Source organism: Hippopotamus amphibius, chromosome 2 (genome assembly GCF_030028045.1).
Source record: "Hippopotamus amphibius kiboko isolate mHipAmp2 chromosome 2, mHipAmp2.hap2, whole genome shotgun sequence".
NCBI lineage: Eukaryota > Metazoa > Chordata > Mammalia > Artiodactyla > Hippopotamidae > Hippopotamus > Hippopotamus amphibius.
Window position 1 is genome coordinate 4,345,763 of NC_080187.1, and position 17,407 is coordinate 4,363,169.

A 17,407-nucleotide genomic window follows, 5' to 3' on the forward strand; every position below is an offset into this window, starting at 1 on the left:
TTCTTCTGCTCAAAGCACAGTGGTGCATAGAATGTTTTTGGAATCGTAGGAAGAGCCATGTGACACCCAAGTTGGTGTCACAGTCCACGCCGGGCGCAGGAGCAGCCCAACTGCTCAGAAGCTGTGCGGTGACGCTGGCGCACAGCGCAGCAAATGGGGGGGTTGGGGCTCGTTTCTGGGTGCTTTTCTTTGCCCAGCCTGTGTTTTATGTAAAGCATCCAGCAGAAACTGCAAGACGTTTTCCCCCGAAGTGCAGAGCTGGGAAAAGCATCGCCTTCTATATGTGAACCGACGTGTCCAGGCCAACGGTGTGGGGGCCTGGCTTGGGGCGCCTGGGGACGGGGTGCAGGCTGCCAGCTTGGAGGGAGAGCTGTGGGTGGCTGTCCCCATGGTAGCCACCCTGCTTCCCACCCCGCACGATTCTCCCCTCCCCCAGTCAGGCTCACAACCCTCTCAGCACTCTTTCACGGTTGCTGCTGTGACCGTTGTGGGATGCAGCTTTCTCAGGAGACGTGCTTCACACCCCTCAGTGCTGGGGGAGGCAGGGACTCACTCCCGATGAATCTGATCATTTCAAGAGGGTCAAAATGAAGACGGCGTGGGGTTTTCCTTTTACTTATTTTTCTCATCTTGATACAGCCTGTCAGTTGAAAGAGTGGTTTTTGTTTCTTTTAGGGAGATGTGCGTCTTTTCTTCCTCATAAGAGAAAATCTTATGTCCATCAGTCAGTCACGTTTCCCCAGGAGCTTCATCTCCAGCTGGATTCTGAGTTCCGGAAGCTGGAGGCCAGTTCAGACTTCTCTTTGCGGCCCTTTCAGAGTCTAGGTGGCCCCTGATCAGGCAGTTATACTCCAGAGATACAGGGACTTGAAATGAAAACCCTTCCTGGCGCTGTGGCTCTTTTCCGCTGTCCTGAGGAGTCAGGTACCTGTGGAAGGTGTGCTCCGAGGTGTGTTGTCCCACAAGAGGAGGGACTCACGGCACCTCGACAGCCTCTCTCTGGCTCCGCGGCTCCCTCTTCCTCCCGTTCTAGACCCACAAGCTCATGTTCTCCCGTTCTTCCCCGTCAGCAACTCTCTGGTTGGCTTCTTGTGCTTGTTCGCTGTGATATGATCTCCTCAGAGAGACAGGTGCTGACAGTTTTGAAGTCCAAGGGTGATGGTCCAGCACAGAGTCGTCAGCATAGGGGCCTCTCTTCATTGTTCTCGAATAAATGCCTTGCAGTTGATTGCTATGGAAGGGTCAAGTGTAAGCCTGAAATTGAAAAAGGGAAAATAATAATGAGCACCAACATGAATCGTTGGTGAGCCAGGTGTACTCTAAAGGTACAAAAAGGATAGTCCTCCTCTGTGATGATCTTGTCTGGAAGTAGAGCCCACAGCATTTGTGGGAAATTCAACACAAGGTTCACATTCAGGAGGGAGCTCAGTGATGCCGGGACCTTGGAGAGGAAGTTCAGAAGGATGAAGACAGGGAAATACCACAAGGAAGAGATTTGGGTCTTATGTGCTGTAAGAACGTTCTTACAGGGGGTGGTATAGAGGTGTAAGAACATTCACTTAAGGGGCAGGGACTTCTGTAGGAGTCCAGCTTCGCTGATTTCTGCCCTGAAAATTCACCTATTGAAGTGCCTGGTCCTGAACCACTGGCTGCTTCTTGGGTGAGACGAAATTGACCCGAGTGATGATCAGATCTGTCACCTGCGGTCCTGCCGTGCATTACACTTGCTGATTTCTGTCTGCGGAAGGGCTGTGTGTGGGGAATCTGTATGTAGGCTGTTTCTTTGACTTAATACAAAAAATTAAATCTAATCACTAATTTCAGAGTGTCTTAGAAAGGGGCAGATTTTTGGAATCCAAAAGGTACACGTCTAAATATTCAAAAAAAAAAAAGGAGGAAGAAGTCTGTGCATGTTTGGTGCCTAAGAACCTGAGAGCCAGGTGGCAGGAGGCAGGGATGGCTGATGAATTGCAGGGAAGATTCAGGAAGGCAGGCGGAGGCTCTCAGCAGCAAGGCCATCACAGCAAATGGCCGCCCGCCTCCACACCCAGCACTGCGGGGAGCGCCCCGGCAATCAGATTTAGCAGACGGGGCGAGAGATAGGTGCCCTGGGCCACGCCGCCTCTGTCTAAGTGCCCAGAACTTTGTCTCTGCATCCTTTTGACTTCTTGGTACTTGCCAACTTCTTCACTTTTCCCCACTTCTCCTTTAAATGTGTTTCTAATGAAAGTCATCCCTGGTTTATTAAAATGTAAATGCTTCCTCACAATGTGTATTTCTTAGATCAGGCATAAGACAGTTCCTTGAATTTATGTAGCCCTCTCTCTTCATAGTAAGGTGGGGTGATTCAGGTTTGTTGATAGAACCATAGATAAGCAGAACAGATTGGCTTTGTTCCTCAGAAGCAGTGATTTCTTAGACGAGGAGGAGGCTCTTTTAAACTGTACATCACTCCAGTTGTGTCCCAGCTCCTGTTCACTTAGGGTGAACGGTCCCCCAGCATTGTCGCATGGATATACACAGCGTACGAGCCGCGCCCTGGCTGCAGGTCAGCACTGCCGTGCATCTGCGAAGACCGTGCCTTTCTGCGGCACATCGAGTTCTTTGTATCCCTGGCAGTGAATGGCATTCTGTTTATTTCCTTTCTCCCCACTTCAGGATCTGACCCCCAAGTCTTACATTGCTTTTACATTTGTATTTCTTCTTTTTTTTTTCCTTAAGAACAAAAGTGATGAACAGAGGCAGGTCAGCTAGACAAAGGAAAAGACAGGACTGGGCTCTGATTGGTACCTCCCTTCAGCTTTCCAGGCGTAAATAAGAGGCAGATTCAGTAGCCATAACATTTCCCTTCCATGTGAAAAATAGATTTTCCGGGAAGCCACGAACATTTTCCCCCAACTTCTACCCTCTCGGATGTACTCCACCTTCTCCAGTTGACTCTGTAGAAATAGTCCCCGAATCCACAGGGCTGTGAACTGGCCGCAGAGAAAGAACGGTGAGGGCTGGGGGCTGGGGTGTGCGGGAAGCGGTGACTCGGCGCAGGTAAGTCGCTGTCAGAGACATGACGTGTCCGTTCATAGTTCTGTCAGAGTCACCTTTGGGGGGAAGGGTGGGCCCGTCTGCTCCCACAGAAGAGGTTGCCATTCGTCTTAATTTGCTGTTACATTAAAAAATATATATATATGAGAAAATCATTTATCTGTTTAGATCTGTTTTCTCCCCCAGAACTCCTTCCCTCTTCCTGTCTCCCCAGGGAATCTGTTTTCCTTCTTCGTCTCTAACACAGGACTCTGCTGCGTGCCCTTCCCAGGTGGCAGGCTGGGGCCTTCCAGAGCCGTGGCAGACGGTGGGCTGTCCAGACCCCTGCCAGGCAACCTAGAGTGTCTTGTTCTGGCACCTGACGGCTTCCATTCACAAGGGAAGCCTGAGTTCTGGTTTCAGCCATTTGCACATAGCTCTAGGTTCGCCATAGATCGTTTGGTCCTCACCCCTGAATAATTGAGACAAGAATAGCAAAGTTCTCTCAGCATAGAGCAGGAGAGGGTCCTGGTGCCGTTGGTCACCTCGTTACCTTCCTCAGGTGTTTGTCTACCCCCCCAGTTAGGGGTCTTCAACCACCTCCTTTCTTTGAGCATGAAACTAAAGGGACCGTCTGAAATATATTTTTTTTTAGTTTGCTATCATCTGCTTAAGTCAAGGCCCTATATCAGTAAGCAGGCCTGTTTATTCGGATTTACTAAGACACAATGACATGATCCCTATACAGGAAATTCTAAGTGTAGCCTATGTATATGTATGCGGGAGGAAGGAAATTGTTGGGGATATTAACCTGTCTGTGCCTTTGATAGCACAGGTCCCCTTCCTTCCTGATTCCTAAAAGTTTAGGAAAATACTCCCTTTCCCGTGACCAAGTATCGCTTCTCCTATATGTCTAAGGAGCCTGAGGAGAGGCCAGTTTTATGCATCAAGATTCCAGATGTGTTTGAAAGAATAAAAAGTTTACCTCGATATGCCTTTCCTTTTACAGCGTTTCTGAGATAAAGATGGAAGATATTTTGTCTGTTCTGACAAGGGATGATTGTTTTAAAAGGAGACATTGGGGAAGCCAGGTGAGTTTTATTATTCATTGTGCTTGTGGCGAGCAGATGTGGCTCATTCCCTGATTTGGGGAAGCAGTGATTCTGAGTGTTGGGGCTGTTACTGCCTCTGTCGCGCAAGGACCGTGAGCACTAGCTGAGGCCACATCCTGCTGGTGTGTTCTCTCTCTTTGCTCCTGGCCGTGTTTTCGGGGCACATCCCGTCCATCCTGGGTGTCTGCCAGGCGGCAGCAGGCTTCCCAGAAAGGGGGGCTCCTCCCAGGCCAGAGTGAGTCTGGAGGCAGTTACACACTCAGCCCTGGTGGTCCCCACCAGGTTATCAACACAGACACCTGGCGAGGCCTGTCCATGCAGGACAGCACGGAAAAAATACATATCTCGGACTCTCCTTTCAGGCACACTCGGTTCATCCATTCTCTAACGTGTGCTGTGCACAGGATAAGTAAAGTTAGATCATTAAGAAGAAAAATTTTTATTATCTGTGCAGTTCCACGTGGAGATCCGAGCCGCGCGGGCAGCCCGGGACGTCCTTCCTGGCTTTTTCTGCGAGGTTCCCACCTGCCCTCGGAGTCACCCCACCCCACCCCCCACCCACCCCCACTCCACCGCGTTCCTCAGTGTGTCACGTGCACTTGTTAGTGTGTGTGTAACGTTGCTGTGTGTAATTGTGTCCATGAAATGTTAATCATTTGGATATTTTACATTTCTTTTCTGATGTTTGAGGGTAGACCAGAAAATCAGAGCCAATAGGTCAAGTTTAAGAGTTTCTTTCATGCGTTAGTGTCTCTATTTGGATCGATATTCTCCCCAAGGCCAGGACTCCATTTGACTGACCCCGACTTAAGCTCTCCTGTTGCAGAGAGCACCTCCGGAAACGTATCTAGGAAAAGGAGAGGAGGTGATCAGTGTCTGTCAGCGCAGCGTGTGTTCGGGACCTGGGACTGTTCTGAGCTCTTGGTCCCGCCTCATCCTCAGCAGCCCCATAGGGCAGGTGTTACTGTCCCGCTTTACAGATAAGGAAGCCGAGACTCAGAGTGCTGGAGGAACATTTGCAGGACACACTGGTGATCATCCGTCCTCCTGGCGCGGAAGCAGGCATCTCACTGCAGAGCACCTGTGCTTCACGATATGCCAGCAAAGCTCCGTTAGTATTAATTAAGCCAAGAAAATGGAACTAACAGGCTTGTTAAATCGGGGAGCATTAGCATTTTCATAGAGGTGGAATTTGGTCAGTAAACGGTACCACAGCAAAGATCCCCGTGCACAAGACAGTGATTAAGGACTCAGTTGATGAGCCCGTTGCTATAGGTGATATTTTATTATAGAGCATCTGTTGTCAAAGGAACAGCCCGGAAATGAGACACTCACTGGTCTTGCACACTCCTCTGTTCTTTGGAAACTATTGCAAATTTTAGTTGGGGGAGGTTGTTTTCTGGGTTTTTTTTCAAACGTTCCCACAGCTATTTAAGTGTAGCCCTGGGACAGCTGAGTGGGATAAGCAGGGGCACCTGGGGACCTGTGTGAGGAGGCATGTGGCAGAGAGGTCAAGAGCATGGCCTTAAGGCCCGACTCCTCATCTCACCAGCTGTGTGGCTTTGCGCCCGTACTGGGCCTTCCTGAGGCTCAGTTTCTTCTAGTACAATTAAGATAATAGTGTTTTTCTCAGAAAGAGATTGGAGGGTTGAGTGCGAAATAGTCGGAAAGTCCCAACACAGGTACCAAAGGGGTACTCATTATTATCACTTGCACTATTAGTATTATTTTGTTACATCAGTTCGTAGCAGATTGTGGAATGAAAGCCCAGACTCATTGACAAGAAGCACAGTGCCTTTTGTCGCTGTTTCACACTGAGTGGAACATTGGCGTCTGCCTGCTCTCCAGAAATAAGAGCAAGCAGCTGAGTTACAAAAGGAGATGTGGAAGGTTTGAATACTCTAGTCTCTACTTACACTGTTTCCAGGACTGGCTCTGGGGTCAGTATTCACCCCCCGAGCACAGCCCAGTTCTCTCTGGGGCGCCGATGGCCGTGCGCTGCTGTGGGGCAGCTGTGAGCAGGTGCATGGCCCTTCCCGCAGGATGCTTCCCCAGAGAAAGAGAACGTTGCGTCTGCTGTTTCAGGAACCAGGCCCAGCCATTCCGTTAACATCTGCCCTTCTGTGGCCTGGCAGCCCCAGTTCTTCTCCTTAAGCCTTTTCCGTGGCCTGAGGCCTGAGGTCTGCCGTGCAGACTGGCTGGAGCTTGAGGAGCCTCCGTAAGATCGTGGGTGAGAGCTGGGGCCCAGAGTCACACAGACTTGGAGTCGGTCCTTGCTTCAAGCTGGAGGTTCTGCAGCCTCGAGCAGGTTACCACCTCCTCCCCAGCCTCGGTTTTCCCACCTGTAGAATGAGGACAGCACGGGTACCCAGCCAGGAGGGCTGCCGTGAGGTTTAAGTAAGACGGGGCAGTGTGATCTGCACACTCAGGGCCACGTGAGTTCACCTCCGCCCTGAGCTGCTGTCCTCGTGCACAGGACGTTTTGATGTTTTAAAGGTTTGGTGATCTTTGCTTTTAAAAAGAAAAAGTGCTAAGCAAGGTTGAGCTTTCACTGACACCAAAAGAACTGGTTAACTTAGAAAACTCAACTCATCATCCAGGTTCTAGATGTCATGTCTGTAAACACCACTTGTTTGGTCAAATTTACCTTTAATTCAGAGGACAAAGGAAACGGAAACTGAATTGCCTTCGTTACTAATCATCTCGTTGGATATCCAGCCTTTGAGAGTGTATGATGCGCGTGACTCATGTGAATAGTAAAGGGCGTGCAGTAAAAGCTGGGTACAGCTTTCAGTTCTGCTTTAGGTACAGTATGTCCTCACTGGTATCCTCAACGCGGGCAGTGCTCGCTGGCATACATGCCGGTGCCGGGCAGATGACTGCGGGCGCAGTGGCTGGCCCTCCTGCACATCCAGCCAGACACCTCATCGAGATGCCCGTCTTCACCCAGCTTGGTTGAAGGCCATTGTAAATGTCCCTTTGGCACATACATTTTGGGGCTTCTGTGAACAGAACGCAAGCGAGTGAAGCATCTGTAAAATGTATATTTCATATTTAGGTGTATAAAATATATATAGCTACGTCTGGGTGCGCGAATGCTCACCCACCTACAAAGAGAATAAATTTGATCTTTCAACTCGACTGAGAAGTGCTCAGAAGGTTCTAGGGACTGCGGGGGTAAAACTCAGCTTGGCAATAAAGTGATTAAAACAAAATCCTTCCATTTAGTTTAAAAATACCTTAGAAGTTGGTGATGTCAAGACACATGCTTCAAATAAAGAAAGCCCTCACCCCCACCCCCCCCAACTGCTACCACCTAAAACTTTTTACAACAAAAATAATCTGGCTCAGCCATCTTAAACTCATCTGTTGCCTGTTGATAGGCATGAATTTTCATCTTCACAGTATAAACACACCCAAACATGTTTTTCCTAAAAGTCGTTTTGTCCTGTGAAATATGCCTGTAAACTCACCCTCACAAAAAGCTCCCTGGCATCGTGAGAGATGAGAATAAGATCACAAGCCCCTCGCCTCGTCTGTTCTTTCCAAGATCGGTGGGGTCTTTACAGACAAAGGGTATTGAGTGCGTCTAGACCTTTGGAAATGTTATTTTTCTAAGCCACCCACAGCCTGCTGGTTGCAAGTTGCTTCATTAAGCAGGACTGAGTCTGCGTCTTTGGGGGTGGGAGCACGGGTCCTGTGGGATGTGCCCCGCGGGGTCTGACCCCCGCTCATTATGGGAGCGTTTTACCTGTCTGGGGCTGAGCCGGCGCTGCATGGCTCCGGCCCCTCTGTCTTCAGTTTAAATTTAGACTGTCCTCCCCAGAAGACAACGGAAAAACACTCATTCTCAAGAGGTGCAATTTTAAAATAAAGTATTTCTGGAAGTGGCGGGGGTAAGACCTGCTTTCTCCTAACTATATTATGTTTTCTGCCATTAACTTTTTCTTATATTCTGCTAAAACTGACCTCATCATTTCAAACACGTGAACTTAGTTTTATCACCTTTTTTTTCTACGTATTTCACTAGAATACACACTCCCATTGTATATACGTGTATATGTAATTTTTTTTTTTTGGTTGGGAAGAAAAGATGCCTCATTTTGAAACCTAAAGGGGGGACTAAGAAAAGCCCTTTGTAATATATTGCCATATTATCACTAAATCCCCTGACAGTTGTGACACAGAAGCAAGTCACCTGTCACTTAAGCTTGAGGTCTCTTTAATTTTCTCCTGGAATTCGCACCAGGCTGTCTTTAATTTGAGGCCTTTATTGGAATTCTGAAACCTCTCTGCCTCCCTGGCTCTCAGATCTATTCTGAGAGCTGTTACAGAATGTATACAATAACCAACAGAGGGATTGGAGCGGGCTGCAGCTCTGTTTACTTAACACTCTAGAGGGATTTTTGTGCTTACTCGGTCCTGGCTGCCCGGCTTTCAATATCGCTTTGACAACCATTCTGCCCTTCTCATTAATTTTAAACAGTTAAAACACAGGAAAAAGAGGAAAAAGTTTTCATTATTAAAGTGCTTTACTTTTTAATAACAGAGGATTCTGTCCGCCAGGGGAAAGGGCATCCTTGCTAATTTCACATTCATATTAAACAAAAAAAAAAAAAAACACAAGGAAGGTGACAGTTGCCCTGCTGAGGTGGCTTAACGAAAGGAGGGCAGCAAAAAAAAAAGTTTGCATTTCACATCGGTTAAGGGGGTGAAAAAAATCCTTGCTAATGACAACAGCAAATGTCCATTTTGGAACACAGCTCCTGAGTGACTTTTCTCTTGACATTTGAGCGGATAAAACCCTTAGGGGGACCATGTACCATGAGATCAGCTAGACTGCCGTCAACCAAACAGGTAGCAGGAATGATTTGACTGAACTAAAAACATTTTCAGGTTGTTAAGTCTCTATTAATACAGAGACGGAGAAGGCAGCTTTTTCTTCTTCTCCCTTTGTTCTCCCTCCTCCAGCAGCTTTAGATGTGAAAGAGACCGGGGTGTCTGGGTTAGGGGCGGCCGGCCAGACCCAGGTGCGCACACCCTGTCCTCTACAGGGCTTAAAGGGAACATGAGCGGGGCTGACACGGATTCTTTCCTGGTGACCCATGGTGGGGCGAGGACGGGTAGAGCTTAATTAGCACCACCCGAAGAATCAGCATCTCTGGGGAGGCACGTTAGCCGAATGGACTTCTTTTGGATCTCAGTTTCACATTCACTAGAAAGCATCCGTGTTAGGATACAGGAAACAAAAGCCACTTGTCTTTGGGGGGATATAAAGAAAGGAAACCTTTTCTCGGGGGTTGCCAAAGGCTGAAAAGAAAAGAAGTTCTTATTTTCTTAACATTTTCCGTCTCTAGGGTCTTTGGTGCACACAGATGTGACTTCTTACAGAGGGACTGTTGGCTGCTGAGACCCATGTTGTCCCCCTGAATGTGCTTTGCTTTAACAGCCCAGTCCTCAGTGGGTTCCCGGGAGCTCCGCACGGAGGTCTGGGCTGAGAGAGTGAATCTGAACCTCCTAGGGACGAGGAAGCATGCTCTGGGATTCAAGGACAGACTGACCTGTAGGCAGGTGGCTGTGGGACGCCCTTAGACGGGAATGGCCAGGTTCCACTCATGAGCATAAGGCAGGGGAGGAGACGTAAGGCCTCGGTGGGATATACAAGATTCCTTTGAAAACTGCTCATGTCCAGTGATGTTTTTAAAATACCCAAATTGGAAAATTCCAGAGCGTCTCCAATAGACTTTGATTTTGAACATGAGTCCTGAGAAGCCAGGAAGAAAAGTAAGTAAATAAGTAAATAAATAAGAGTCACGGTCTGCTCCCTCACGGAGCCGTCCTCATCTTTGCTTGACTTTAACATCTTTATCGCTCCCTTCTTTTCCCTAGCAATATTGAAAGGATTACCCTTGTTGGCCCCTCGGTGGTTACTGTGTGATTTTACTGTTATTAAATCTATTATAAACTGCTTCATTATTCCTGACTCCGACTGTCTCTCCTCTAATCCTTCCGTCACCCTCCCAGAAATCCCGTGCCGTTGGCCCCCAGGAAATCCGAGAGCGCGCCACGGTCTTGCAGACGGTGTTTGAAGATTACGTGCACTCCAGCGAGAGGACGGTCTCCGGGGCCAAGAAAGGTTGGTCGATTTCCTAGGTGATTGTGGATGGATAACCCAGCAGAGCATCGCCCCACCTCCACCCGCAGCCCCCCAGACAGGGCGAGAGGCCAACCAGGCATCTCCGCTCACCAGCAAAAGCCTTCCGTCTCCCTAATTCTGCAGGGTTGGGAAGCGGGCTCGCAAGGCTTTAAAGTGATATTAAATGTTAATTTCATCCTTCCCCATGTTTTGCACAAATGAGGCTTTATCTTGGCTTACATCAGGACTAGAGCTCTGACCCAGCAGCGTGGATCTCAGGAATCCGTCTTTCTCTTTCTTTGAAACCTGGATGGAAGAGATACGACATGTCAGTGGAAATAGGTGTAGAGATGGAAATTAGAGATGAAGTTAAGGGCTGGAAATATTAGACCAAAGCAGTTCCTATTTGGAAGTACGAAGAAAAATGAGAAAGAACGGTGCTGAGGAAGGGCCATAGACCATAGACTGTGAAGTTCCTGGGAAATTTACAAAGGAGTTAGGTATTAATTTACTATTCAGCGCCTTTATGGGATAAACTGGCCCCTGGGATCACCAGGCGTTCGGTGTGGACTCAGCAGTTCACACTGAGTGCTGAACAGAGCACGGGGGAGGGGAGCTTAGAATAGCTGCGTGTCTTCCATGCTGGAATGTGTGCATCTGGGCTAGTGACTGCCCCACGTGGGCTGATGAGACGTACCCCTGTGTTGGGGGATCCAGAGCTCTTTTTGATGCTTACCTACTATTTTGAGAAGAATGCCAGGTTGGCTTACCAATAGATAAACACTATAGCATCCTTTCTTTTCTTCTTTTTATGAATCGAAACTTTGAGGAAAAAAAAAGCATTCCTTTAACAAATATTTATTGAATTGGGCACTGTTCCAGGTGCTTGGGATACATCGGGGATCAGAACAGACAAAAATCGTCACCTTTCGAACATGCTAGTGGGCGAGCAGACAATGAACGTTATAAATCTAATAAACAACGTCCACATAAATTAGATAGTCTAGGGAAAGGTGACGAGAATGGTGGAACAGAGCAGGTGAGCAAGACGACGAAGGGGTGAGGGCAGAGTGAGCCCTGTGGGGAAGGTGAACAAAAGGTGAACTTGAACAAAAACCTTAAGAGGGGTTGCCCCGGGGCTCTAACGGAGGATGTGGGGGTGTAGGGCAGAGTACACGGAAGGAGGGGAGGGGCGGCGGAGGCTATCCAGGGGACCCAGTCACCCTGAGTGGGAACCATGGGAGGGCTTGGGGCAGAGGTGTGGTCTGACAGGTCTGAAAAGATCACCTGAGAACAAACTCTGGGGGCAGAGGTGCAGGCTGGGAGACTGGCTGCCGGGCAGTTATGGTCATCCAGAAGTAGATGACAGAAATATTTCCAGGTGCCTGTCACATACCTTAGCACATTATGAAGGTGGTCCTTAGTTGTTGCCGGAACAAATCAGAACTCCCCAAGATGAAAGATGAAGTCCCAGTCATTGCCCTGTAACTGCTGCTAAATAATTAGTGTGTCTTCCAGTCTGGTTTCTAATAATATCTTGTCTTAGCATTTCCCTAAAGTGAATTCAGCAACTCTTAAGGCTTTTCCTGAGAACCTGCCTGTAGAGATGTACTGGAACATTCTCTCAAGAGGAACAGAATGTTTGTCTCACTGGAACTTTAGAGGTTGGTCATTTGTTGAAAGTTAGGCACACTCAGCGTGCTGTGCGATGTATAATCAAGTGTTTGCCGCAGAATTCCAGGGTTAATTGCAAGAGTTGCAATGAAGAGAAAGAAGTCAAAGCCCCTCCATCATTAGGAGGCGGGTGTTAGAGGCGCTTCGGATGTTCTAGCGATTACGCCTGCACAGCTGGTTCAGCGTGTCTGGGTCATCAGAGTGAACAACCCTCGGGGGTGTGGCTGGTGTTTTCTCTCATCGTTACCGCTGAACTTTATACCCAGAGACAGACGTTACTTGTCTTCTTTTTAAAGGATGTTGGGGTGGGGCCAGTCCCCAGCGTCTGCGTACCAAGAAGGAAGTAAATATACTTTTAAGGAACGTATCTTAAGGAAACTGCCTGTGGAAGACCCTCGGTCACCCCACAGCCTACATTAGGTTCTCCCCTGTTCTTCTTCTCTCTCTCTTACTGAGGATTGAGGTCTGGAGGTGGGGGCGGCATATACACGTAATTGCCACACCCCAGGAGTTGATACTGTCTTGCATTTCAATCTGCATATGCAAATTCCCCACTACTGACTTGCCTCCCTTTTATGCCATTTCAGAACCCACCTCATGAATAATTAACAAAGCAGCTGGGTTTTGCCTTCATGGCAGAAAACTAGTTGGAAGCTGGGCCAAGTATGCATTTGTTTTCCTTTTGCATTTTCTGACCCGGTCGTTGGTAATAACGCGCATTTCATCGTGGTCAGTTTCCAGAAGCAGTTGCCCCTTTCCCGCGCCGCCCCCCCCCGCCCCATCTTGCATCTTGTAGCTAGAGCTTCAAGTGGTAAAAATTGCGGTAACTCCAGGCTCCTGAACAAAAATGTCAGAAAGCGGAGTCCTTGACCTGCCCACTCCTTTCCCTGTGGTTCGAGCCTCTCCTCCCTGAAGAGCAGGGGCTACACGTATGGGGGTTGTGCACGGCTCGGGAGGGATGCTTCTCAAAGTCAAGCAAACGCAAACTACCGAAATCACCCCTCTCCCCTCAGTGTGATCAGAGGGAGGCTAGCTCCTTGGCCAAAGGCTTTGTCTTTAAGAGAATTAGAGCCAGCGGCCTCCTCTCCCACTTCCTTTGGAGGTGGTCGCCATTGGTGTGCCGGGTGGGGACACGCACACGCCTGCTCTGTACGGACGCGTGTGCTTCTGGGCGGGGGGGGGCGGGGGGGGCGGGCGGAGCGAGGTGAGCAGCACCTCCCGCCTCCCTGACCCTACGCCTCACCCGCAGGGTACCGCTTGTCCCGATCAGGTGTCCAAGGATACATTTGGTCTTACTGCTCGAAAGGACAATGTCGTTGGAAAGTATCTTGAAGTCAGTTTTCCTTCCGGCTCTGAAATGGGACGCGGGGACGTGAGTGCCCGCTCCGGTGGGCTGGAGCAGCATCCATCTTCCCAAATAAATGTCTCCTTTCTTGACCTCTCGGCTTTCCGCTCATCTCGGCCCCACAGCCCTCTTCCTTTCACGCGTCCTGTTCCTGGCGCTGCCGACGTGGGCCAGACCTGGGGGTCCACGCAAGTATGTGAGGACCACCAACTGTCACCATCCCCAGCAGGACAGGAGCCTCGAGGGCAGGAGGCTCAGTGCAGGCAGGCAGTGCGGCAGGCCGCCTGAGCAGCTGTCGGGGGAGAGGACTCTTCTGCTGCTTCTTGGCAAACTCCTCATCCCCGTGAAGCTGTTGGTTGAGTACCTACACCTCTGGAGACAGAGGCTCTCCAGCCTCAGCTCTCAGGATCGGTGTAGAGGAGAGCAGTCGTCTCTTCTCTGTTAATCTGCTCAAGCACAAGAGCATGTGAGTGAGGAGGCCTGGGCTGGTATTGGGGCAAAGGAGATTCTCAAGGCGCAGACTCTTCGCTTTGCGTGGCGCGGTTCCAGCCTGCTTTTCCTGTCTAGAGTAAATGTTGGGGGTTGGGAAGGAGAGGGAGGCGGAGAAGAGGCTGGGTCTCCAGGGTCATGGTAGTTGTTGAGCTTTCCCCTCTGAGGACCTGAGTGTGTGTCAGAACCCTCCACACAGCACAGACCATTTGAAGTGTTAAAGATTTTCCTTGAAAAACCTCATCCCCAGTTATTAAAAAGGGGAGTAAGCACAGATTTGAGAGAGGGGTGCAAAGGAGTTGCCTCGGTTATTATTTCTCATCGATTGGGAAAAGGAGTTCACTTTGCTCAGTAAATAGAGCTTTGATGGGTTCCCAGGATCCTTCCAGGAGCTGATCTGCTAAAATGACACTTTTTATTACTGTTCATAAACGCCAATCTCCAGGTGCTGCTGGGATATTACGTTTAAGCTGTGGGCAAACTTGCCAGTCCAGTGGCTCAACAGGCGAGGGTGAGAGAGGCTAGTGTTTAGTGCCTGCTTCCATCAGACGGTGCAGGGCGGGCCTCCAGCTCGGCGGGCAGGAGGGCCAGGAAGTGAAGTCAGCGGGGACTGGGAACAGTCCCGAGAGTCCCCGCGTGCCCTGCTGGAGTGAGAAAAGGGTGGACGCTGGACTGTCACTGTTACCGGGAGACATTCAAGGGGAACCACGTATAGGGAAATGGTTCCTCAAGGGAATGTCCAATTAGGATTGTAACCAGAGCGCCACGCTCCCGGGAACCACCTCTGCTGCTTTCTGGCCGGTGCTGGGTCGAGGACAGGGGCCTCTTTCTTACCTTTAAATTAGGACCGAAACTTTCATGATGGACTATCTGATGAATGACTCTAAACCGCTGGCAGTCCTCAACAGATGAACTGTTGTGTGGGCTATTTTAGAAATTTAATAATTTTATTTCTCTTTAAAATTCTGCTTTCATTTCCTTTTTTACGCATTCTTTGAATGCGTAAGAAACACTGTATGGGTCAGTCCAGGATGCTTTAGCACAAATTTGGTTTCAAAATCCCCTGAGTGTACAGAGACATGGTGTCCGTGATTCCTGTGGATGGGGAGCTGGAGGTGGGGCTCCTGGCGGAGGCCGTGTTTATAGTGGTAATAACGTGCAGTAGTAATAAACGTGATGCCAGCCTTATGAACCTTTGCAGTTTTATAACATTTGCATGTATTAACTATTCAAAAAAATTGAATTGAATTGGAAAAATTTTTCCCAGTATGAAGGTCTGATTTCATTTTTCATAAGAGAATGGTATATGTTGATCCTGTCTTAGTGTCTTCACTCATTCTCTCATTCATTCATTTATACAACAGAAACCTGCTGCACTGGCCCCAGGGCCCCACCCTCTAGGCTTATGGCAGCTACACGGTAAAATCTGAGATTCTATTAGGTTTATTCAAGTGAAGTTGTATTGGGTTTATGAATTGTGGCCAGTAGACATTTATTTATTTATTTGTAGGAATTAAAAAAAAAATACGCAAGTGTATATCTAGGTTGTCAACATTTGTTGTGCTGTCCTGGTTGTGTGTCCATTGTGGCCAGGCAGGGTGAACTGCGCAGGACAGCCCTTAGGCTGGGGCAGCCAAGACCCATCCTGACCGCCTCCCAATCCCCTCACTGTCTTTCAGCCCTGCAGTCCTTCATCCGGGCCTACGCCACCTACCCCCGGGAGCTGAAGCACATCTTCCACGTCCGGTCGCTCCACCTCGGGCATGTGGCTAAGAGCTTTGGGCTAAGAGATGCCCCTAAAAATCTTAGTGCCTTGGCTATAAAGAAGAAGAAAGCAAACCTGAAAAGGTAAGGTGGGCTGAATTTGTCCTGTGACGTGTGGCTGAGGGTCAGATGGGTGTCAAGAGCTCTGTTCAGACTGCCAGTGGTGCGATGGTGCGGTGGGCCACGGTGTGCTCAGGGCAGGCTCTGCCAGCTTGGGTTTTTGCAATAAATTATCAGCAGCATCTGCCCTTCCCTCACTATGGTGAGTGCTTGGAACAACTGGAAAAATACCTCATCTGAATGCTTTTAAGGCACCTGCAGAAATTCAGTGATGTCTCCTGTCGGGTCCAGAGTAGTGGGGATTATTGGAGCAGCAAGACTGCCCTCTGGTAGAGTAATTCAGGGGCTTGTCACATTGGGAGCTCCACGCGTGCTGTGGGCCCCCTGGAAAGCCTCTAGAACGTGAAGGAAGACTGGTGTGCTCCATGAAACTGTGGAGGCCGCCTGGCTCCCGCAGCCTGGCTGGGGGTGGGGGGCCAGGCTGGGGGGTCCCAGTGCTGCGTGCCTCTCTCCTTGGCACTGACACGCCTGCAGCGCTGAGCACATGTAGAAGCAAATGCAATGGACTCTCCTTCCCCCATCCCTGCCCCCCCCCCCCCCCGCCAAAAAAAACACGTTAGGAGTTGTCCAGGGGTCCTGGTGAGAGGAGAGGCAGAGTGAGGAGTGTTGCCCACAGGTTGGACGCTGGGCTTTGAGTCCATCTTCACAGTTTCAGGAGGTCCTGAGGTGATTTCCTTCAATGAAATGCAGCTGTAAAAGGTCTTCTCTCTCTCCTCAAAGATAAGGAATTCCCTGGCAGTCCAGTGGTTAGGATTCGGCCCTTTCACTGCCCGTGGCCCTGGGTTTAATCTCTGGTCGGGGAACTAAGCTCCTGCAAACCACGTGGTGCAGCCAAAAAAAAAAAAAAAAAGTATTCTTTTAGTAGCAGCCCCAGCCCTTTGTGGGAACTAGAGCATCTTAGAGACCAAGAGCTGCTTTTATGGGGAAGTTGGGATGGGTCACCGCTCATGTGACGTGTGGGTGGGCAGGGCACAGAGAACCTGTGAACGCTCTGCACAGTTGTCTTACGTGTATATCCTTCTTCTCGCATGTTGATTACAAATGCCAGTATACCCTTGCCCTGCCACTGAGCACCTGTGGGCGGTACCACACTCTCCTACCTGTGCCAGCAGTGTCTGTCTCACACAGTCACCGAAAAGGGCTGGTCACATCATCAGCCTCGTCAGGGCCCGGGTTCTCTGGTGTGAAGTGACGGAGGGAGAAGGCCTGCCCACTGTAAGGAGCTGACCGCCAGTCTCGGAGTGGGGGGACTTGGCCTTCAGTTGCAGCTCCAGTCTGATGTGAGCTTGTGAGATTTGGACGATATCTTTGCTTCATTTCTCAGAGTCTCATTTTCCTCAGCTGCAAAAGGGGAAAGGCAATCCATGTTTTTAGCCACTTCACAAGAGTCGGAACTAGGTGATACAAGTGACTGTGCCTTTTGAACCATGAAGGGCCGTCCAGATGACGCACCTTAGGACAGAGTTGGGAACCAAGGTTCCAGAACATCCAGCTTGGTCTGTGCGGGGACTTGGCACTTACAGGGTTCTTTATAAGGATAAAAGGTTGCCTAATTCTAATTCCCACTTTAGAGTTTTTAAGATGCTTCATCTTTTTTCTTACGGTAATGCCTGTCATGTAGGACAACACTCCAGGATTTCTGTGAGGTGGGCATTTCTCCGCACACTCTTCTCCAATGCCCGGACGTGACAGAGACACGTCCGGCTCTGGTTTCTTCCAGGCAGTTTTGAGGTGCAGAGAGTTGCCTGC

At 49.4% G+C, this 17,407-nt stretch overlaps 1 protein-coding gene across 2 annotated transcripts in view; it reads left to right on the top strand.

The window, feature by feature from the left end:
- The window catches only part of DDX31 (DEAD-box helicase 31), a 71,071-nt gene that overhangs the window by 35,757 nt on the left and 17,907 nt on the right, over nt 1-17,407 (top strand). For both annotated transcript variants that reach the window (XM_057724702.1, XM_057724703.1), the window contains exons 17-19: nt 4,028-4,109; nt 10,155-10,266; nt 15,454-15,622. In XM_057724702.1, the coding sequence (XP_057580685.1) occupies nt 4,028-4,109; nt 10,155-10,266; nt 15,454-15,622 (363 nt within the window). The remainder of the gene's footprint in view (nt 1-4,027; nt 4,110-10,154; nt 10,267-15,453; nt 15,623-17,407) is intronic.